This window comes from Scomber scombrus, chromosome 8 (assembly GCF_963691925.1).
Source record: "Scomber scombrus chromosome 8, fScoSco1.1, whole genome shotgun sequence".
NCBI lineage: Eukaryota > Metazoa > Chordata > Actinopteri > Scombriformes > Scombridae > Scomber > Scomber scombrus.
This window is the reverse complement of record NC_084977.1, coordinates 7656349-7679423: the sequence shown is the minus strand read 5'-3', so window position 1 is coordinate 7679423 and position 23075 is coordinate 7656349. Positions and strand designations below refer to the sequence as shown.

General features: G+C 38.8%; 1 protein-coding gene across 3 annotated transcripts in view; it reads left to right on the top strand.

The window, feature by feature from the left end:
- Positions 1-1592: 1592 nt before the first annotated feature.
- The window catches only part of oca2 (oculocutaneous albinism II), a 41815-nt gene continuing 20332 nt past the window's right edge, over positions 1593-23075 (top strand). The window contains exons 1-16 of one of the 3 annotated variants that reach the window (XM_062424471.1): positions 1593-1806; positions 4056-4062; positions 5337-5429; positions 6138-6335; positions 6687-6744; positions 7401-7473; positions 7652-7809; positions 7900-7982; positions 8410-8563; positions 11462-11533; positions 12076-12141; positions 12866-12922; positions 14716-14840; positions 15995-16133; positions 20977-21109; positions 22908-23055. In XM_062424471.1, the coding sequence (XP_062280455.1) occupies positions 1593-1806; positions 4056-4062; positions 5337-5429; positions 6138-6335; positions 6687-6744; positions 7401-7473; positions 7652-7809; positions 7900-7982; positions 8410-8563; positions 11462-11533; positions 12076-12141; positions 12866-12922; positions 14716-14840; positions 15995-16133; positions 20977-21109; positions 22908-23055 (1778 nt within the window). Of the gene's footprint in view, positions 1838-4055; positions 4063-5330; positions 5430-6137; positions 6336-6686; positions 6745-7400; positions 7474-7651; positions 7810-7899; positions 7983-8409; positions 8564-11461; positions 11534-12075; positions 12142-12865; positions 12923-14715; positions 14841-15994; positions 16134-20976; positions 21110-22907; positions 23056-23075 lie in introns of all 3 variants that reach the window. The other 2 variants (XM_062424470.1, XM_062424469.1) reach the window with 2 other exon arrangements.

The window sequence follows — 23075 nt, the reverse complement described above, 5'->3', positions numbered from 1 at the left end:
ACTCCTTAAAGAGGTATTATTGTAGAGAGCTCAAATGTCACATGTGAGTTCCTGTTGCCTTTCATGTGAGAAATAATCCTGCTGAATTCATGCGACCTCTGTGTTGACAAGGACCACATGTCTGCTGTAGCTGACCTCATCCCCTGACCTCATGCTGTGCTGTATAGGCGCTGTGAAACAATCAGCTGTTACAGTGCATGTTGCTGTTACTGTGTACATTTATAATCAGGTACAATACCTTACATGTACATGTAGAGAATTTGTCTTATACTGTACTGTAGCTGAAAAAATGGTATAATCTTTATGGCCTGTGGCTCAATCAGCATTAATGAATGGCGATCTGCTCTACAATAGAGCTCCTTGTTCTTTTTCGCCCAAGGAAAGGAACATTAGTGATGTAAAAGCAAAAGACTCATGCGTCTAACTCATCTCACAGTCTGAATATGACGTCATACTTACAATGTTGCAATCAGTTGATGAGAAAAGTTATGAAGTCACATTTTATTTGTTGTAAGTTAAGCAGACGAAGATTTTTTTTAATTAAGTAAAAAGTATAATAGCAGAATTCACATTTCAGCCATTCAAATGAACTAAATTTAAAGCTGCTATAATCAGTGTTTTAATGTTCATAATGGATCATCTGACTACTTGTATGTGGAAAGGAAGGCACTAGTGGAGACAGAACGATACATTCACCGCCAAACTCTGCGGTTACTATTTGTTCAACCAAACTTTTATAGTGTCTTTGAGCTCACTGTTTTGATTTTTTCAACTTTAACGACCGAGACAAAGTTAGCGACTAGCTAAGGAGTGTAGCTGAGCTGTTAGTCGCTAGAGAGCCAGCTATGTCCCTCAAGGGATGGTGGAGACCAAAAACAGAAATAAAAGGAGAGTGAATATTAGACTGACATTCAACTCCAAACTAATGTTCATGTACTTTGCTAATGTTGTTAGGCAGGTTATTTTTAAATTACTTAATTCCCTATGACCTTTTGACCTTTTCCTTACTAAGTCTGGCTTAGCCCGCTCCCCAACTCCTCTGCCCCACAGACACACTCATACAAACATCCCACTTCGAGCTTTAATTTGCACAAAGACTAAATAATTTCATTAAAAATATATGTAGTCATATTGCAAAATATTTAGATTTGTATGGCTTTCTGATTACCCTAAGAAGTCATGCAAAATAAGCAATGAAGAGGGGAGAAAATACACTCTTTCCGAGAAGTACAGCCTGTGGGTTTAAGTTTCCCTTGAAATGTTGATGTCTCTGACCTGTCTGACCTTTCTTCACCTTAAATCTCTTTTCACAAGTTTAGGCTTTGTGAACCCAATGGAAACGACTTAAACATACTTATATACCTAACCAAGGGACAATACAAATCTATTAAAATTTCTATCAGAACCTGCTGCATGTGTAAATAGGCAACTGTTTGCTAACATGTTCACTATCAACTTAAAAAATGATAATATGTCAATGTTGGGTTTACATCTTGTGTCCGAGTTATTGTAGGTTTATCTGTAAACCGAATATAGCTATTTTGTAATATCTAACAAAACACTGCTTTCTTATTCCCTCCAGCGGTCTCATCATGTATTTGGAGAACAAAGGCAACCTGGAGATTGAGATGTCACAAGCATCAGCCCAGGGCCATCAGGGCAGAAACAGCCTGAGGTCACCAGAGGCTGTCGCAGGGAACTTTGGGGAGCTGCGTCTGCTGCAGGGCATCTCAGAGAGGAGAGAGACCCAGAAGTTGCAACAGTCTGCAGTTCTGCCCTCGGGACAGTGTGTCATCCATGCCGAGGGTTATGTCCCTGTTCGACAAGAAGATGGGTAGGCCTCTCTAAACTACGTCATCCTTAAATATCTGCGGAGCGTTTTAGCGTTTGTTTGGGTTTTTTTGGGGTAACTTTACTGTTTTGGTTCACTCTCTCAACTCTCATCAGCATTGCTGTTTTTGGGTAAAAAACTCACTGTACACAGAGTTAGTGACTAGATAGTGAACATAGTGGAGCATTTAGCTGCTAAAGACCCTGATATTTCCCTCAGGAGTTGGTGGAGAGCAAAATTGAGCAAAAAGGAGGGTGAATGTTGGACTTTCATTATTTAGGTGACCTTTGATACAACTTTAAATGAATGATAATGTTGCTTCATATCTGCTGATTGTGTAAACAGGTTACCATTTGCTAACAAGTTTCCCATACCGACTTAGAAGGTGACAAAATCGCTGCCCCCTAGTGGATAAAAAAATGTAGGTTTAAAATTGGTGTTTACAGCCTTGGTCTAACTTTAGAGAGAGATTAGCACTAATTTTCTTTTTTCACTGGGTTACTTGGAATTGAGGCATAACAACATTGTAAAGAATTGGAAGCACATGTGCAGAATCATATTAGTCACGCCCCGTTGGTTAAATCTTCCAGGTGATGTGTGAACATACAGTATGTGGAAAACACTGGAATTTTCTCCTGAGTTATGAACGTTCACAGACAGAGAGACTTCAGTGTGTGTGGCTGTGGGTGTGTATCTCAGTCACTCAGGGAGGTGCTAATCTCAAGCCCGTGGCTGTGACGTTATTTGGATTAAAGTGGGGAATTTTTTTGCTTCGTGCACAAAGTCAAAGTTGCATATGATGAAGAGTGCACTACAGCTGATGCCTTTGTGTCTCCTGCAGGTCAGGGTCAACATTAAGCCCTTAGCACACATTAAGATCATAGATGAAGTTTCAGGACACGTGCAGTATGTAAGAAATGCATTCAGTAAGGTGACAACAAATAAAGAACATAACATAAAGAGCCATTACAAGATATGACACAATTGAACAACAAATAAAACTGAAAAAAACATGGAAGACCAGCAGCCTGTACAGTATTTTCTTGCTTAGTAAAAGCTGTGTGGAAGCTCTGAGGTTAAAGATTTGAACATGATTGCTTTTGACAATATTTTTCCATCCAAGAAGATCAGGACCTCAATAGAAGGAATGCTGCAGTGTTGTGAGGTCTGTATGGCACTTTTAGAGCATATTTGAACACAGACCAAATTCGACAGGTGAGGTGTGATAGAGGCTTAGGCTAAACTTAATGGTTTCTTAAAAAGCCAAATTAGATTGATGTAATGTCAAATGGTTATTTACAATAGCTATAATCAATATTCTTTACATAAGAGAATTATAACCTAATTCTGCAGTTCCACTTAGCTCTATATTTCAGCTTCTTTTAGCTCATTGTTTTGGTTTTCTGTCCTACAAAGTGACCATTTTGATTCAGTGTCATATGAAGCCAATTCCATGTGCAAGCTTTGATAAAGCCACTGTACACTACATCAACATAGTAGACTGTTTAGTAGTTAAAGAGACAGATATTTCCCTCAGTACTTCGTGGAGAGCTAAATTGAGCTAAAACTACACTTACATGTGTAAATAAGAAACTGTTTGCTTATAGGTTTCTCCTGGATCCTTGTCCTAATATTACAGTAAGTGTAATATCACTTGATTATGATACCTACCCTGTGAGCACAAACCAGCCCTAATGCAAACCAGTAGGTGACGTCACACCTTGCTATGTCCATCTCTAGAGTCTGTGGTGATAATGTGTCAGTGTTGTGTTTGCAGCTTGTTTCTGCTGCCCTCAAGAGGCCAAACAAAATCAGTTAATACAGGTTTAAAGTCACATGATGACTAATTAATGCATTCTCTATAAAGAAAGTGGAAGCAACCTCCAATAGCACTCTAATAAGGCAAGATAACCAAATTTTATATTATGACCCGACACTATTTTTTTGCAGGAGATAAAGTAGGAAATTGGTAAATGTCTTTCTGGAAGTGAAAATGAGCTCCTCTAATATAACATCATTGAAGACTTATTTTCTAATTGTCAATACCACAGTGACTGGTCCTTGTAGGTGTCCTAAAAAGACTTCTGTATAATTCTGTCTAATTTCAGCTTCTGTTTATATTCTGTCTTTGGCTCAATATCCATGAAATCTCTCTGCCAAGTCACATCCAGAGGTCAGCAACAGAGTCTTGTTGGAGAAAGACGAGAGAAGAAAACATTTGTAGACATGCAGTAAATCTCTTTATAGTTGTATAAGAGTATTGAAGAGGATTAACGTGGCAGACTTCCTTAATGTAATCTACTCCTTTATCCAACACTGTTGCCACATCCATTGATTCAAAGCCCCCAACAGTCTGCTGTCTGGGGTGAGTTTGGTAATAGCCTCCATACTTGACATTAACAATACAAGTAAGACATTATGAATAACTGAATTACCTGAGGTTTACTGAAAGTTAAGAAAAAAACATGTTTTCTCAAATCCGTTTCCTAATGAAAATACAATAATCAACCCACATTACATTAAAAAAGAATATGGAAGAAAAGGGCTTGCGGTGGGAATTAAGTGAATAAGTGGCATCTAGCAGTATAGACTTGGCAGAAATGAAATATAATATTCATAAGTATGTTTTAATCAGTGTATAATCTCCTGAAAATAAGATTCATTGTGTTTTTGTGACCTTAGAATGAGCCCTTTATATCTACATACAATTTAAATTCAAAGAGAGGGGTAGTTGGTTTGGATGAAATCTGCAATATCACCACTAGATGCCACTAAATCCTACACACTGGTCCTTTAAAGCACTCGGCCATATTGACAGGCAGGGGGTAAAAGCCCTTCAAGATTATACGATTAGCAAAGGGGGGCCTCTAATTTTCAAAAAGACTTCCATCTAACAGTTTTGGCTCAGTGGGTATTACATAACTCTCCTCATGACGTCTCTTATGTTGTCCAAGTAATTGCTTAGATGACAGTGGGCCTGGTGAAATAGTGGATTGGTGTATTTCTTAATGTCAAGTAAAAAATAATCCAATTCAATCATTTTATTTTTTACTATTTTTAACATAAGAAAATTACACTCACCCGCACCAGCTTTACATGTTTGAGTGTGTGTGCATTTATCTTATGAGAAGAAGACTGATGGAGAAATTGTGTGTTTGTGCACATGGATTTGATTGTTGGTTGAGACCCAGCTGTGATGCTCTTGAGGGTGGCAGCCTCCAGGAGCCTCAGGGATACAGTGCAACAGCAGGGTGACAAAAGACCCTTTAATGATCTCCTCAGGTGTCAAGTCACCAGCTGCTCGACCACCTTTCTGCCACCCGTGTGTTTACAAAGGGTCTTTAACCAGTGAATGATGGCTGTGAATTGACAGCGGAGGGCTTCTCCATTAGGGTCAAAGTTCATAAAAACTCTGTTTTTCAGTGTTTGAAAAGCACACATTTAGATTCTTTAGTTTTTAGTTTTTTTTAACTGACTGTATTCCATTGCATTTTTTTTCCAGGAGCAGTTTCAGCATGGTTAATATTCTCAGAGGAAAAACAAATTCAGCCAACCTTACAGAGAGATCACCTCTGCTGAGATTCTCTCAAGATGACAGGTGAGTAAATCCTCAGCTGTATGATATAGATCTGGTATGGAGCCCCAAGGTCTTATTAAGTAAATAAATGAGTCCTTTTGAAATAAATTAATATGAATAAATATGTACAATATGTACATTGTATATATTGCACTGTCTTAGCAAACAAGCTAAAACAACTGCCACACACTTCAGCTATTAAAATAATTATGATGAAGTAACATTTCATAAAAATGACTACTACACATTTATCGCATAATGTCTTATTTATTTATTTGATATTGAATTGGGGGCATCAGATGTGTGTCTGTAACTTATTGATCTGTATTGAAGCAGTTTTGCAGTTACCAGTTTTTCGACCTGTTATCTAGTTACTAGATCTTAAAAATAAAAGAAAAAAGGATAATCTATTTTTCATTCATGTTGTCATGAATCAGGATGACATGTTAACAGTGCTGTTTAATAAATGGTACAACTCATAATAATATGATTGTACAACCCTCCTTACAGGGATGTAATTGACAGTACAATGCATGTAATGAAATTATGATTATAGGTTGCCTCTTTTTAAAAGACATACTTGCTGCCCAGTATTAGGTACTTTTAAAAAAATAAATTTGAGAGCTTAAATCCACAGCTGGTGTCGTTAATGCCAATGTAGTGTCTGCTTCTGTCACTGAAAGTATAGCGGTCCATGCCAGAAGGCTGATAGTGATTATTCTTTTCCAGTATAACCTACATGACCCTACATGATCCCAGCTTCGTTGGGGGGGAAGAGCTTTGGGATAACAGCTCACTGGACATGGAGAAGAGGTACCGACTGGGCAGTGAGGTCACCAGCCTCTCCCTGTCTCGCTCCAGCTCCTCAGAGAAGAATGACCCTCTGGACAACCTCAACCTCAGCTTCAGACTCACCAGTAGTATGAGGTGAGATGCCTCTTCCCTGTCAGATGAGGTCTTGTTTTGACAGTGGAACATTACGACTGACTGGAACATTTGATATACCAATGGTTCCCAACCTTTACTTTCTTTATCCTTCCATGTGTTCTTCAATACGAAGCCAAGTCTACTTGCAATACCTTGTCAATGAATAGTGAAAAATTCTTTAGTTTTCATTATCTCCTACACTGGTAATCATCTAAGGACCCTTTAGACATCTTGTGAGCACTTGTGGGGGTCCTGACCTCTATGCTGGGATCCACTGGTATACAGTATACTATCATACTGGCCTCTGTTCTTCTTTCATCATATGTAAATGATCTTTTTTTGTTTTTTCAGATGCTGCTTCAAAGCCTCCAAAATTGCCACCATGTTTACTATAGTAGTGCTCTGCAGTGTAAGTGGATGTCATATTAATACTCTGACACTATTGGTGCAATAAGACAAAAATGATACTGTAAAAAAATAAACAATGATTAACTTTAGCTTGGGGTCACAAAATGTATAGATTCTATTTATTGTTAATTACTTGTTCATTCCTATTAACAGCATAGCTCAATATCTTGGGAAATCAGCTAATTAATTAACCTTCTTTCTGAGAGTGAGATGAAAAGATTAATACCACTCATGTCTGTTCATTCAATATGAAGCTACGGTATAACCAGGAGATGGTTAGCTTAACATCACATAAAGACTGTACACACCTACCAAGCACATTAATAAACACTTAAATCTAGAAATGGTAGACTTATATACTGAGGCACATACACTGGCTGAACTCTATTTCTATTTCCTGTGGTTTAGCATACCAACTTCTCTACGTATAATGTGTTTACTGAACATAAGGAAAAACAGTCTATTTAGAATGAATTTCATTAATATTTGTAGATTTAAAAAACAAAGCCATTAACAAAAGAACAGAATCTGTAGTCTACAATACAAAGAGTGCAACATTTTGCCTATAGGTTCTTTTTCCTCAGCATCTACAGTATATATGGCATGAGCTGTATGGACTAAGTGAATAATGTGTTGTTGAATGTATTCTGGTTTCAGCTGTTCTTCAGCATGTACCCAGATCGAGACAACCCCTGGAGGATGTTGGCAGTCTCTTCAACAGACAGTTTCTGTATCCTTTCGTACTGCATCATTTTCATTTCATCTTCTGATATCAGAGAGAAAAAAGTGGCTCCATAAAGCAGAATACTGTATCTGTTCCTATCTGCTGTGCTGCTCTTGGTTTTACAAAACAAACACACATTACATCGATCGCTTACATTTTTCTCTTAACGGTCTACGTCCAACAGCGATGAATCTGACAGATTTTCAGGACAACGCTTTGCTAAAGCTACAGGTGGGAGGGCCTTTCACAAAAGGGATGTTTGACCTCACCGACCAGGAGTATATCCTGATCCAGGTGGAGCAGACCGAGCCAGCGGGACCACGTAGGAGGAGGGCTCAGCAGGTAAGAGCGTCTATGTGAGACATTTTGCATCTTTTTTTGTTTAATGGCTTTGAAAAGCTAACTCATTTATCAACTGTTGTTTGTTAACAGGTGGTTCATAATTGGACCATTCCTCTACACAATGAACGAAGTGACCAGATACTGTTGACCAAAACTTTTGAGATGCTCAGCAGGTATTCATAACACTGTAAAACATTGACGTGAAAACACTAATTTTAACATGCACATAACATGAAGGGCTGCAGGAGGTTTTTTGAACAGGCACATAATGGCTCCTATTATATATACAGTGTTTACTTTGAAGATATAGCGGAGTACGACACAGGATGGCAACACTATAAGAAGATCACATCATATAGGCATATCTTTATGGACAGGTTAACATGTCTCAGTAGATAAAGCACACGTAAATGATAAAAATGAGTTGCTGAATTCCACTTAGCTGCTTCAGTTTTGTAATTTTCTTATGGTATTTTCTCTCTGCTGCAATTACACAATAGATTATATACAGCTTTTTTGGACTAGGGGACTTCTAATGTACAATGAAGGAAAAGCAGCCAAATTCACCCTTGCTGCCGTGACGTTTCCTTTCCCGAACAGTGACCCCATCGTCATCACGATCCAGGCCTTCATGCAGGATAATGAGGTGGTGCCGTTATCCATGACCCACCAGTCGCTCTACGTCAGCGTGGAGACACAGGTGGCCATCGCTGGAATGATCCTGACTGGGGTCTATGTTCTCATTATCTTTGAGGTAAATGGACATGCGATGCTTACATTCTTTTTTGGGTTGAGTTTGTGTTCACTTCACTATCTGTGCAGTACAATGCTGCATAGTGTATTTGGCAGATTGTGTGATCATTTGTGGAGACATTTGTCTAACAGTGAGCACAAATTAAAGGTTGTATACACCCATAGTGCATTGTCACAGGTGTTTTCACTTTATGTAATTAAACCTCTCCTCATGTCTGTTGGCGTTTAGAAACTGTGATTGACAGCTCCCTCATTTACTGTTGCTACGCCTGTTAAACTGTGCCTTCTAGTATGGCACATATGCAGTTTACAGTGATAATGGCGGCAGATCTCTGAAAATTCCCCCCTCTCAAAATTAATAGTAATTTTCTAACAAATATGGGTCCAAGGAAAGTGGACATTCATTGTAAATACTCGTTTTTGACGACCAAGAAACAGATTTTTCTGAAAGCTGCTCATGTTACTTGGTGCTTAATACAATAGGCCTTTTTCACAGTGGTAATTTTTACATGTCATACTAGAAATATGACTATAATTAAATGAATGATGCCTGAATTGCATTTAGTTAATCCAGAGTCCTGGCATTGTGTTAATACCACTACCTTTGCAGTCATGCATTGTCTAAAACTGTCCAAATCCTTGCATGTCAAATAGATGGGAGTGTTTCACATTTCTGTCATTTCTCCTATAATTTGACATGAACAAAGCATCATTACATTGACTTAGAAGCAAAGCATACAGTTATACTAAAATACTATAGTATAGATACTACTATACTATATTTTTGTAGTAGGACACATAAAGCTTATTTATAGTTCTGAATCATTAACAGACTACTTAAATTTGAAATGCTAAATGTAAATTCTGAACTAATACTCCTAACTAAATAATCATGAATTCCCCACACACTAGCTATCATTACTTTGATGTGTTGTCATTTTACAGACTTGTTGAGATTTGTGTTCTCTGGACAAACATCTGTAATTTTCACTCATTTCCAGACACTGTTTGGTTTTAATTGGACAGGCTAATCTCCCTGAGCGCGACAAGGTGTGAACTCACCAAACTGTGCCGGCGGGGGCAATACGTTGATGTGAAAGTCAACAGCGGGCCGTGAGAGATGACAGCACAGTTATGCTTGACACACACACTCATGTGTCAGCTCTGTTACTGACAGGCCTGCTTGCAGAGGCTGTAATTGAGAGTGTGGGGAACGTCTCTAAAGTAGAAGAGAATACATACATACATGGCTATTCAGACATTGGCAAGATGTCATCTGTATTCAGCTCTGTCGGGCTGCAGAGGTTTGTTTTCCTCGATTAGACTTTAGTCTGATAAGAACATGACACAAGCCTCTTAATGAGTGAGGACATACATTTTCTCTCACATTTAGGATATTGCGATTTTCTGTACGATAAATTCATACAAAGGGATGTGTTAATTGGACACTAATTTTCTTATTTTTAATGGGCACTTCAGTAAAATGTTCTTACAGAGGTCTAAAGAATCGCAGTATTCTTTTGTTGTCTTTAACAAAGGCAGAGGCAGAAAACACGGATGCTTTTGTTCGGCTTTATCTGAGCAGATGTATTCAGACAAAAATACGTTTCTGAGAGTCTGTAGACGGAGTTATTACTCATCTTCAGTGATGAGACTCAGTTTAGTGTTGAGTAGTTCAGCAAGGTCAATATGCACTAAAGGCATGTGATTGTTCTCATAAAAAAAATCCTTTATAAATGACAGTCGAACTAAAACGTAACAAATAATTTCTTCCTGCCACAGAAGATATATTTAGATGTTTTTCTACCCTCAACTTTTCTTTAGTAGCTCTGTTGTGATTTTGAATTCAACGTATCTGTCCTTGTAGTTTGATTGTTACGTCTAATCTATGCATGGGTTAACCTCCAGAGTTATTTTATAAGGGTGTCAGGCAGTATTTTAGTACTAGTATTTTTTCCTAAAACTTACAAATGAGCATCAGGAACAGCCTCAGTATCTGCCATTATACATGAAGTGACCTGCTTTCCTGGAATTCATTGCGATGGCATAAATGTCAGAGGAGCAGCTCTGCTTTCCGATAACACATCCATGCTTATCACAGGCCTCAATTTTTAATAACGGGATGCATCATACATGAGTGTGGGGAGGGAGCCTGGCAGAGAGCGACTTCTAGCAGCACCATGAGTTGGTCTGTAATACCTCACAGACACTTTGCATTTCTTAATATTTCACACAGGATTAAATGATGGAGCATCACAGACCTGATGGAGCACAAGTCTCAACAAGATTTCTTTTTCTTGTTATTGCAGCTGTAGACCAGACATGGTTTGAGAATAATTTGTGTAAATTAGAATATTTCTTGAAATGACCTCTGTGTATGAGGTGTAAGTTAAAAGAGAATGGAATCGGTCCTCGAGTTGACCCCTGGGGTACCCCAAAGAGCGTCTCTGAGCGCTGAAGAGTTTTCAATCCCATGTGGTCAAAATTGTAACATTATCAGCATTGTTTCAGTCTCATGGAGGCCTAGAACAAACGAAAGGTTTAGGCCAGGACCAGAATCCAGAAGTCAATGAGTCCTACTGTAGCTATTATTCTTATGTGACATTCGCATTCAGTCTGCTGGAACAACATTTTTACTGCAGCTTTCGTCTCAAACTGCATCATAAACCACAACACATCAGCTTCCAACCAATTATCTTCTTGATGTAGGGTGGATGTAGATGAAGAATATGTGAATCAGTGGATTTTGTGCCTGTTAATGTGAACGGTGTATTTTGATGTATGTGTGTGATATTGAAAAATATTTTGTACCTATATTTATATTGTAATACTTAGATAATGTAGCTTGCTTCAATTCAGAGGTATTACATTTTGTTTTTCTTGTAATTTGAATTTTCAGATTGTACATCGCACGTTGGCGGCCATGCTGGGATCTTTTGCAGCATTAGCTGCTCTGGCTATCATTGGAGACGTAAGTCTTGTACAATCTTATTTTGTGAGCTGTAAATTAATGATTGATGCCTGGAACTACTTAGCTTATTCAGACACTACATGTTTGTCAAAATATGAATTGGCAAACTTAATTTAATTTGGCTGCCTTTTAGGTTTGAAGGTCTACGTATCTGGTCTGTGCATGCTGGCTCTCTAGGACACTAAAGTGGAGCAGAGCCACTGTTAGCGTCATAAGTTCCACCTCCTATGACAAGTCAAAAAATTGTCTGTGGATAAAGACTTATATCATCCAAAGGCAGGATCTGGCACAGAGAGCAGTTACAGCAGTGTTCAAAGACAGTTAACACATACATTTGCTATGAACTTTGCACATTTTTTATACTCTACTGAAAATAACAGGTTGTCAGATCTCAACTATCCTCTGTAGTGTTGCTGGTGAAAGGCATTAATGTATCTAACAATAAATAATTGACTCTTTATTTTGTTCTTTTCCTTCACAGATATGTTAACTGTTAATAAACAGCTGTCAAATCTAATCTATTTAGTTTGTTTCTCCCACAGCGACCCAGTCTGGTTACCGTGGTAGAGTGGATCGACTATGAGACGCTGGCTCTTCTCTTCGGCATGGTGCGACTCTTAAGTATCAGATGTCCCTGTTTACATGTACTCATCACATCTCACTTAGGACAGTCTGGTTAGGTCTTTATTTATTATTCCTGGACATTTTTACATCTCCCCTAGCAGTGACATCTGTTTCTGTGGAGGCAAGTGAAAATATAAAATCTCGTCCCCATGGAAACAAACATATCCAGTTAGGTTTAAAATTGAAAAGTAAATCTGTGAAGCTGCTGTGAAGCCTAAAATCACACTGGACAATCTTACAGGCACATTTTTATCTTTAAAGCAGATTAAATATTCAGCTCTCATTATTCAGATAATTATGGAAGATGAGTGACACCTAAAGTTCACATTGATGCATGACCACCAATGATATATCCCTCTGGACAAATTCCACTGCCATCAGCTGACACTGAAAACTTCAAGACAATTTATCCTAATTTACACTGTACCTATACGCACCACATTATACTATATAGAACGCAATCATATTGAACTGTTTATGTTATACATTATTTTAAGCAACTGCTCACTGTCTATGATAGTTAAAATAGTTTGGAGATGTAGCTGTTAAATCATTCTGACTATGATAAAGTATCAATGAAATAGAATCTTGAAAGTTGAACACATTGTCAATATCTCACTCTTATAATCTGTGGTGACTGGCTTTGAAATATTAGTATGACATATATTAGAATGTGTTTTTTTAACCAACGTGTCTTGTTTCTTACAGATGGTACTGGTGGCCATTTTTTCAGAGACTGGCTTCTTTGATTATTGTGCTGTGAAGGTGAGTTTGGTTGAATGATAATAAGATGAATCAAAACACAGAAACATAGACAATTTAAAAATCTGTTGAATATAATAGAGAGAGTGTAAGATTTTTAACATGAAGCAACATATCATTTTAGTAATATATAATTTGTTGTTGACTATTCATTTGAGTGACTTATTGTTAATGTGGCTTTTCAAGTGTATGAAAATAGCGGCCAACTTGTGACTGTTGCATGTGTGTACTTTTTGTTTTGACTTTAAGGACATAACTGAGATAAGAAAGGCCTTTACAATATAAGATGACCTAACAAGTTTTGATGCCCATCTTAACATCCTGACTCAAAAGTACAGCACTGTAGGCGCTCCCTGGCAGCCTGCTGGTTAAAGATGCATGCCACATAACTGCAACATCTGCAGTTTGATTCCTTTGTTGCATGTCATTCCCTGTCTCCTTCTCTTCTCGTTTCCTGTCACCTCTAAAAACTTACACTGTCCAATAAAGGCATGAAAAATAAAAACATGGCCAGATATATATATATATATATTAAGAAAAAAAGTACAGTAATATAATTGGCTGACATGAGCGACATTTGTTTTGTTTTGTGGGAAAGTTCAGAAAACTAGGTCAGCACTGTCTTCTGAGACAAGCTCAATTTGTTCAGTATTTCTTATTATGAGAAACAGAAAACATGTTTCTTACTGAAAGCGTTCTCAACATGAGCTAAGAGACATCACTGTTAATACTCTGTTTCTTAATTCATAGATATATACTGTAAAAGTTAATTTAACCACAGACTTATATCTGCTCTACAGTATTAACAGTAATATCTCTCATGCACGTTCTCAAATGAGCGAGTTACTCGACAGTAGAAGATAAGACCTTCATCCTCCCTGTACAAGGTCAATGTTTCCTACCATTAAAAAAAAACAGCTCTGCGATGCTTAGATATAATCCTGAATATTCTTTGTAGATGGTGGAGGAGGGCGAATGCCTTTGTCCTTCAGGTACAGTAGCTCTCAGAGACATCATGCAGGCTCATGAATTTTAAGTGTGAGTTGGGTAGACACTCCAAATTGAAATACCTTCTCAGGGAACAGCTTAACAGCTCTGACACACTGTGCCATGACATACAAAGGGTGGCCATCCTGAGCCACTCCCATGGGCTTAACACTGGTATTAGCTTTAAAGATTTGGGGCTTTAGGAAGATATTGTTTATGAATCTGTGCGTAATTCTGTCTAAAATGACTATTTTTGGAATGCTACCATTGTATTTTCTATTGTTTGTCATAATACTTTAATGTAAAGTTCAATTTTCAAAATCATGACGAAGCAGCAAAAGTATATATATATATATGATTATATGTGTAGGGAAGTAAATAACTTGTTTGGCTGTGTAAAAATAGACACACTGAAAATCTGAAGCAGGATTTAAGATCAGCAGCTGGGTTCTTGATTTGTTTTATTTTTTGCTTCCACAAAAAGCACCAGCTCATAAAAGATGACATATACCACATCATTAATGGCTATCCTACTGAGTGGCTATATTCCCTATAAACTTATTATTTAGGTTTAAATCTAACAGGCTTTCAAGTGTTCATTTATAATATTTTATAAGCTTTGAAAGCTTGAAACACATCTCAGACGTGTCAGAACTCGTCCTCAGTAACACCACTCAACTGTTACTTTAACCCAGTTTCCTTAGATTTTAAATCAGTCCTGCGTTCGAGTTCAAAGTGAATCAACACATCCATTTCCTAGTTGCCAGTAACATCAACTCATCATCCTATTACTGTACTTCTCTCTGCAGGCTTACCAACTAGCCAGAGGAAGAGTGTGGCCGATGATCATCATCCTCTGTCTCATCGCAGCCATCCTCTCTGCTTTTTTGGACAATGTGACCACTATGATGCTCTTCACCCCCGTCACCATAAGGTACGGCCATTCGTCCATTATCTACCGTACTCTGCTGCACAGTGGAGAGGTGGAGCCTATAAACTGGTTACATGAGGTGAGAGGTGGATTGTATTTAAGGGCCAATTTAGAATCTTCAATTCACAAAGCTGACTGTCTTTATACTCCACAGTTAAATGTGTTACAGAAACTAGCTATGACATTTCTTTCCAACAATCCTTTATGATCAGTATAATTATAGTTTAGTCATCTGTAACTGGACATTGTGTGTGCTGTGTAATTTCATAATAGGCAGAAAATCAATATTCAAGGTCTGGTTCAGCATTTAAATCTTAGATATGCCTTCGGGAAAATCAATTATATTCAGCTATAAAGAATACTTTCTTGCTGTGTAGTATTGTAGTTTGAAATAATTACATTTTCAGTTATCAAGCGGCTGTTATACCATTGTTTTGCTTCTATATTACTTACTTATTTAAATACTTACCCCTCCCTACTGATATCTTGTAGTTTGCTCTCTTCTAGAGAAAATATTAGAATTTTATGAATTTTAAAATTCTAATCATTAATATGATCAGAGAAATGTATAATCTGATACAGTACATTTAGACAGTTTGATAGATACATTTTTACACAAGCTTGCTTATTTTTTCCCCTCAAAGTACTTGTATCAGTTAGTTAGTTGTAACAGTTAATTAATATAAAGTAACATCAATCCAGAGATCGACACCTACTCCCTAAAAAAGAGAAGAAGCACACATCACATTCCTAAAAAACAAAACTGCTACAGAGAAGCTACAATTTACTGTAGTGGTACTAATCAACTACACGTGAGTGTGTGCAACCCACATCTGCCTCTCCCTCATTGTTAGCATCTCTATTTTCTGCCCTTGACTTGAGTCTTTACAGTGAAGCATTATTAAGTTCTCAAAATCAATCTTGCTTGCATAAGGTCACAACATATTCAACTTAAATTACTACACTAAATACACACAGCACAGATCTGGGCAAAACTGTGTCCTAATTTGTGGTTATCCTGCACAAGCTCAATGTTAAATGTTTTTTTGAATGTTCAAAAATCCTTTTTTTTATTTTTTATTCCTATGTTTATTTCTCCCACTCGTTGCAATCTAATCGGGTCTAAAGGGCTTTTCTGTCTCTATCTGATTTTGCAGGTTGTGTGAGGTGCTTAATCTAGACCCCAGACATGTCCTGATTGCAGAAGTAATCTTCACCAATATTGGAGGGGCTGCCACAGCTGTCGGAGATCCACCCAATGTGATTATAGTATCAAATCAGGACCTGCGCAAAGAAGTAGGCACTTTCACAGCTCTATGACTAAACTTGCACTAATATAACAGATCGGCTCAGTGTAATCTGACACATGAACCACACGCCTGGTAAAGCAAACATAATGCTCCTTATGTGTTGAGAGAATAATAAGATGAAGGGAAAATGTTAGTCATGACTGTCACCTCTATCCCTTTATTAAGCTCTTTTGTGTTGATAATCAACTGTTCCTTTGAATAGAGGCACCAGCGCTAGGTTAATTCCTTGGACTTTGTAGCAACTTCAAATGCTTAATTACACTTGCTGGAAGATTTTAAAGCAGACAGTTACTAAGGTCAATGCCATAATCAAAAGATAAATTAACACCCTCATGATTTATTGTGTTTGTATTGATTCATTTTACCCTTGCCCTCAAGGAATTGAGAGATTTTCCACAAGAAAAAGTGATTAAATATATCACAAAGCCTCTGACTAAACACTGAATGCCAGTCGTACATACATACTGTACACCAGAATGAATAGATGAACATCTCTGACAGCCTGGTTGGCACGTTACTGCTCAACCCATAATATATGTGACTACTGTTTTGAAAACCTCATGTTATGACAAGGTGATAATGAAAGGAGCATCACTGCAGTGGCAGTAATAAATGCATATTGGGAAATGAGGCAGGCAGTTATTATTCCAAACAACTCTGCAGTGACAGATTGGGGCTGAAGCACCACTTTAAAGCTGAATATTAACATGAAATCAAATGACTTCCTGTAACGCCGGTCCCACACAACTCTGCAGCTGCATGTAGCTTTTAGCTGTTCTTTTATAGGTTTACTGGTCTTGATTTATGTTTGACAGCAAAGTACTCCATTTGTAAGTCCATGTTGCTATGGGAATGTTGGATGTGTATATATGCAGCTGTTTGCTAACTAGATCTAGAACTGGATCAGACTATCAACGCAATGATTATTTCTGCCCTCTAGTGGTAAAAAAAACCCTCATTGCAGCTTTACCGAACACACATGACAGTTCATCCAACAGGCTGTGTTTATCTTGCAATGAGAACTTACCAGCTGCTTTACTGAAGAAATCTCAGACTGCTGCCACATTTTACTTTGTTCCAATCCATCTGTTGGTTTGTGACATGATGTTACAAGCAGTCCCCATGTTGGAGATGTTTTCCTGTTAGCTGGGAAAAAGGTTTTCATAAATTCAAGGACTGTTTTTTATCTCTCCTCATCAGAGTAAGTGCTGCTCTATCCTTCAACTCAAGTTAATATGTGAGGGGAATTTGGAGGTTTTCACCTGACAACGACAAGTTATGAGCTGCACTTATTTCTCTCTCTGGAAGTTGTGTCTGTCGTATTCTTTCAAAACGTTAATGCGGGTTCAAGGAATAATAACATTCACACTGAATAGTTCTCAAATTCTCAAATTCTCAAATTCTCAAGAGCTCTGATATAAGCTTTACTTTGCACACACATTCTCAGACAGGTGCAGACATGCCTGTGCCTCATGAGTGTACACAGTGGATAGATTTAATAATCTGTGTTTGCCGGGTTGTACATGTGTTATCTCTGTTCAGCACGATCTCTCTGTGTGTTTATACAATCGTGACTCGTGACCCTTATTTATGTTGATGTACAGTTGATGAATGGAGACATAGTGGCAGTGAAACCAATTTCTATTTTTGCTGCTGCCATCATAAATCACCAGAATTAACAATGTCAAAACAGCGAAGAAGAAACTGTAACTCGTTCCCATTTCAAGGTAAAAAACGTAGCATGAGCTTCTTATTGTCAAACGATTATTAGAATAAACATTACCCAGCTGTACTGTACTGGAGAGAGTCAAAGAGGTTTATTACAAGCAACGTCTCTCAACAGCTCTCCTCCGACACATTTAATCATTTCTGAAGCCTGCGTGGAGTAACACCTTCCTACTGCTTCCCCTTTCCTGCGAAATACTCACCTGCACCTCAGCAGAAGCAGCTGCTTACATTGGTGTGTAACAAGTGGCATGCTGGGGCACACCGCAGACCCTTTTCTTGGAATTCATCTGAAAGCTTGAAGATGAGACAGTCTCAATCCTGATGCAATCATTTATGAAACCATGCAACCAGACGCCCGTCTGTGGATGACGCATATCACACTTGGTTGAGACCTTTTTGACAATCCACTGCATGTCTGATAATGTTTGAAACATGTGAAAAAGAAGGATTTAAAAATGTTTATATTTAACAATTCTTCATTTCAGTAAGCTAGTCTCCTTGTAAATATGGAAGAAATAGAAGCAGAGGTAGATTCATAGAAAAATTAACCCAAGAGATGAACATGCATCATGGAAACTTCTCTGACTGGATTTAGGTCTTGAATATTGTTCTACAACTTAGTCTGTTGTTCGATATATTGTAGATTCCCACCAGAACAGGACCTCCCATATCAATTAAAGCCTTAGGAAACCCAGGTCTCATTGGCACGCCTTATGAACCTACATTTAATGAGAGTTTTGATAGTGTAATTTACACTGAAATTAGGACTAAAATGAAAATGAGTTTACATATTGTGACATAAAAATGATGTCAGCAGACTAGCAATAATCAGAGCAGTGTGTTGGTGTCTGAAAAGGGCAATGACTTCTAGGCTCTTCCCATAACCTTCACTCTTCTTATACACACAGGAGCATAATGCTACATCACTAGAAGATATGACATTTTCCCAGCTGCTTGATGTGGCATCTGTTCACTGTGCATGACATTTTAGCCTTTGCGGGTGCAGCAGTATGTGGTCCCCTCCGGTATACAGTAGCTTCTACCGAATCGGGCTCTCACGACCCTCTGTCCAGTTTGTCTTGGCTGCGTTTCCCAGGTGACAGAACTGCAGGGACACAGGGGCGCACTCACTCAGTTATGTGTGGCCTCTGATAAGCACAGCTTGTGTGTGCATGCATGGTTTGTCCGTCTGTTTGTTTGTTTGCATGCGCGCTTGTTTGTGTCAAGGGGATTTCGGGAGAAATTCAGAGATAGAAAGAATGGCACAGCTGTGAAGTGTGTGTTTAGGTGATTCCGCCCCTCATCAGAGTGTCCTTGTATTTGATTTGTTACAGAGCAACCTCTGCCTCCTGTTGGTATAATTTCATTGAGCGACTCTGGTGGCGCCCCGTGCCAAATGGATCTCCTCCAACCAGTCAGAAGAGTCGTTGACATTGGCTCTGAAATATGGACACACCAGGGTCACAGTTTATGGCAGCAAACAGAGATACATTACAGCAGCAAAAACATAGATAAAACTTAGATTCTTTAGCCCTCAGGTTTCTTGTCCCTTCCTACGCTTTGCAGCAGCGACCGGAGATGTCACAGAGATTTGTTGAAGTGATAAGAGTTTTCATTTAAAGCCGGTTTGCATGAGCTGCTAGCCTCGACCCACAAGGGCCACAGAGGACTGAGGGCAGGTCTCTTTTGGAGACATGAATAAAGAAGCAGTCAGACTTGTACTGTATGAGTGAGGAAATGAGGGAGCAAAGTGACAAAACGAGTTTGCATGAATGAAGGGAATCACTGGAATCAAATCTGTTGCAACACTGACGAGGTACTTTAAAGTACCCCTTACATAAATGTTATGTGACATATAAAAATACTTTGTTTTGAGTAGGAATTTCAACAAAAAGATTAATTTACCTTGTTAGAATGATACCAAAATCGATGAATGAAATTATTTTATGTCCCAAAAGTTTGACTTTTGGACACAAGATGTCTCCTACTTCACTAAAAGGTTCATTCTTTCATCACACTTCTGTAACACCACCTTGATCGGCTCGTACTAGCTGTGATTTCAAAGATAACTATCAGAAGTACACGCTTTTATATCAGAGCTTTACTGACCTTGGAGAAATCTTCTTCTTTCAGCAGATAATTGTGAAAACAGCCTTCTAGTGTCAGACCTTGAACATCAGTCAGTACAATGGTCATGCCCGACTCAATTAAGAGTAAGAAAAACACGTTTTAGACTGGAAGGGGACTTTAAAGTTTGCTGCACACCTCCCACAGTGGTAACTAAAGAGGTCCTTGAAATCAAAAGCAGTGACATTGGCTTTACTCAAACCGTACCTTTATTTAAATTGTGTATTTGTTGATTTCTTTATTTTTCTCATATGCTTTGGTTTAACTGGCAGCTTATTTCATTGTAGCGCCCTCCTCTTACTGTATCTTGGACTTCTGCTGCAACTTTAAATTGCAAATCCTGTAGAGGTCACTATTAGCCAGTTTTATCACTGACTCTCTGTAGTTTCAGTCTTGACACTGTGCATGTATAATAAATAAAGACTGTATGAATCACTCACAGACCAAAGTCAGATATTATAACGTGCATTTTAAAGGCTTTCTTTATTTAATTTGGAATGTTATGTAGCTGATGCCATAAGAGGACACATTTTTAATAATGTATCTGATCAAATGTTATTCAGTGTAAAAGATTTGCTCTCAATTTGAGGACAAGCCCAGCTGGGAGCTGCTATTTCTAACTCACGCAGGAAGTAAGATGTGCTTCATGCCAAATGGGAACTTGGTGAACCTAAAAAAAAACCTTAAGGAAGCAGTTATCACCAGCCTGTTGCATGCAATAAACAAATTTCATTTCCTCAGACTGCTGCCACATCTAAACCTATTTTAGTGAATGTATTATGGTGATGTAACATACTGATCAGAGGCTAAATGTTGTTCTACTGTGTATCTCAGAGAATCAATAGTTCAGCTTATTCTAACTAGATGCTTTATCATTTATTACTGATGGTTATATATATTAAGGGAATTTTGGAGCAGTCTTATTTCAAAAGACTCTACTGTTCATGTTATTAACATATTACTTTGTCTTACAGGGGATTGATTTTGCCAGTTTCACCGGCTACATGTCCCTGGGAATATGTCTCGTCCTTTTCACCTCATTTCCCTTCCTACGGATGCTCTACTGGAACAAAAAACTCTACAACAAAGAGTCCATCGAAATTGTTGGTGAGTTGAGACATTTTTTACAAAAGTAATTTTCCACGTAGACGCTGATTTTTTGAGGCAATGAAGGTTGCCTGGGCAATGGGGTTATCATGACGTCATGGGGCTAAGTGCTATGGATGCAGCACAATCTAAACTCAATTATGAAGGTATTTTATTATTATGAAGGGTTCACAATAACAGCTGTGTACTTAATGCTACCACCCTCTCACTACAGCAGCTCACCTACTCGGACGATGAAAACGACCTCATAGAAACTTAATTAACTGAGTATTAGAGCCTCAGCTCTCTAACTCCCACATGTACTGTATAGTGACCTCTGAACTGAAGACTTCCCCCTCTGTCTCAGGTAGTTTCCTTCTGCGGTTGTGATGTAATGGATAAAATGTTAGTGGTTTAAGTGTATAACTAGGTCACAGACATGTTTAAAAACTGGTTCAGTTAAAATATGTACAGTACCCATGTTGCTCATGCTGTTAGACTCACAAGTTCAACATCATGTACTGGGTTTGGACACTTTTACCTTTTGCCTCTTTCATCAGCTCTGCTCCCTCCAGAGTCTGGTGAAACACCCAGAGTCCCCAACGCCATATGGCTCATCTCATTCAGCTGTTGGCTTTGACTATTTGGCAGCGAAAAAACGGCTTCACTCTTCCACAGAGCAGCCTGAGAGCAGCACAGGGTGTCCATCTCGGTTTCACTGTTACTGCAGTCCAAAACTCACACTCTGAGTTTCGTTTTGAAAGTGTGCTGCTGTGTAAACGATTCCACTGATCTGGCACACCGTAGCTCTTTAATATGTCTTCTTAATTATCCATTAACGAAAGAGAAAATGATCTGGTCCTCCCCTCAAGACTTGCTAGATTGTCCAGAGGTAAAATAAGGTAATTTAACAACCACATGGTTTGTTTGGTTTGGATAATAGCTGTGTCGTCCATCCTAGAATCTATATGGTGCAACTACAGAATTTTGAACATGAGACCCCGGGGATGTGCATAATGGCCAAACTAATAAACAGGGATAATTGTGCAAAAAATTGTTTGCAGTTTTTCCAAAGATACAGTCACCTCTTATCGCTGTTTACCCACAATACTGCACTGTCCCCCCTCTGAGTCAACCTCAGCAGGGGATCATTAATACAGAGACCACCGAGCTCCCCAGTCGTCACCACGCTACAGCTCCCATTTAAGAAGGGAGCGAAATCGACTGTTTGGAACTGCATCATCACTCTGAGCCACGGGCAGATTGAAGGAAGTCACTGCTGATCACTGCGGTGACTGTTCAATGCGGGCCTGATAGCCCATGTGTAAATCCCACCCTGTGGAGTTTCCGCTTCCCCCGCCAACCCAGCCCACCTGGGAGAGCGTGAAGCTAAATCAGCTCAAAGCCCCTGCCACGTCTGGTAATTGTACAGATTTGCTTACATCCAGTTATATCCTATTAGGGTCACCTAGCAACCTTCCTGAAAAAGGATGGCACCTACTGATATCTACGCAGGCGTCCAGCTCCCTCTGGCCGTATCTCTGCCTCAACATTGGCTGATCCTGAGCTGGTCAATGTGCCCATTGCCTGGCTGCATTAGTCCCTCAATGGGGGCGCACAGCGTATTGACTGAAAATATCCTAATATCCTCTCAGTCAGCCTCAGCTGTAGGAGCTATGACCAATCAAATCCCCCACTGTGCCAACATGCTACACACTACTATAAAGCTCCACCATTATAATGGCAGTGTAGTTCTTGTGTTTAACAGACACTAAACAGGCATCTTTCTCTCCTGATCTGTTTGTTCTGTTCCCTCCAGAACTGAAGCATGAGATCCTGGTCTGGAGGCAAACAGCTCAGCGCATTAACCCCGCCAGCCGAGAGGAGACAGCTGTGAAATGCCTGCTGATGCAAAAAGTCCTCAACCTGGAAAGTCTGCTCCGCAAGATGATGAAAACCTTCCAAAGGTTAAAAGACAAACAAAGAA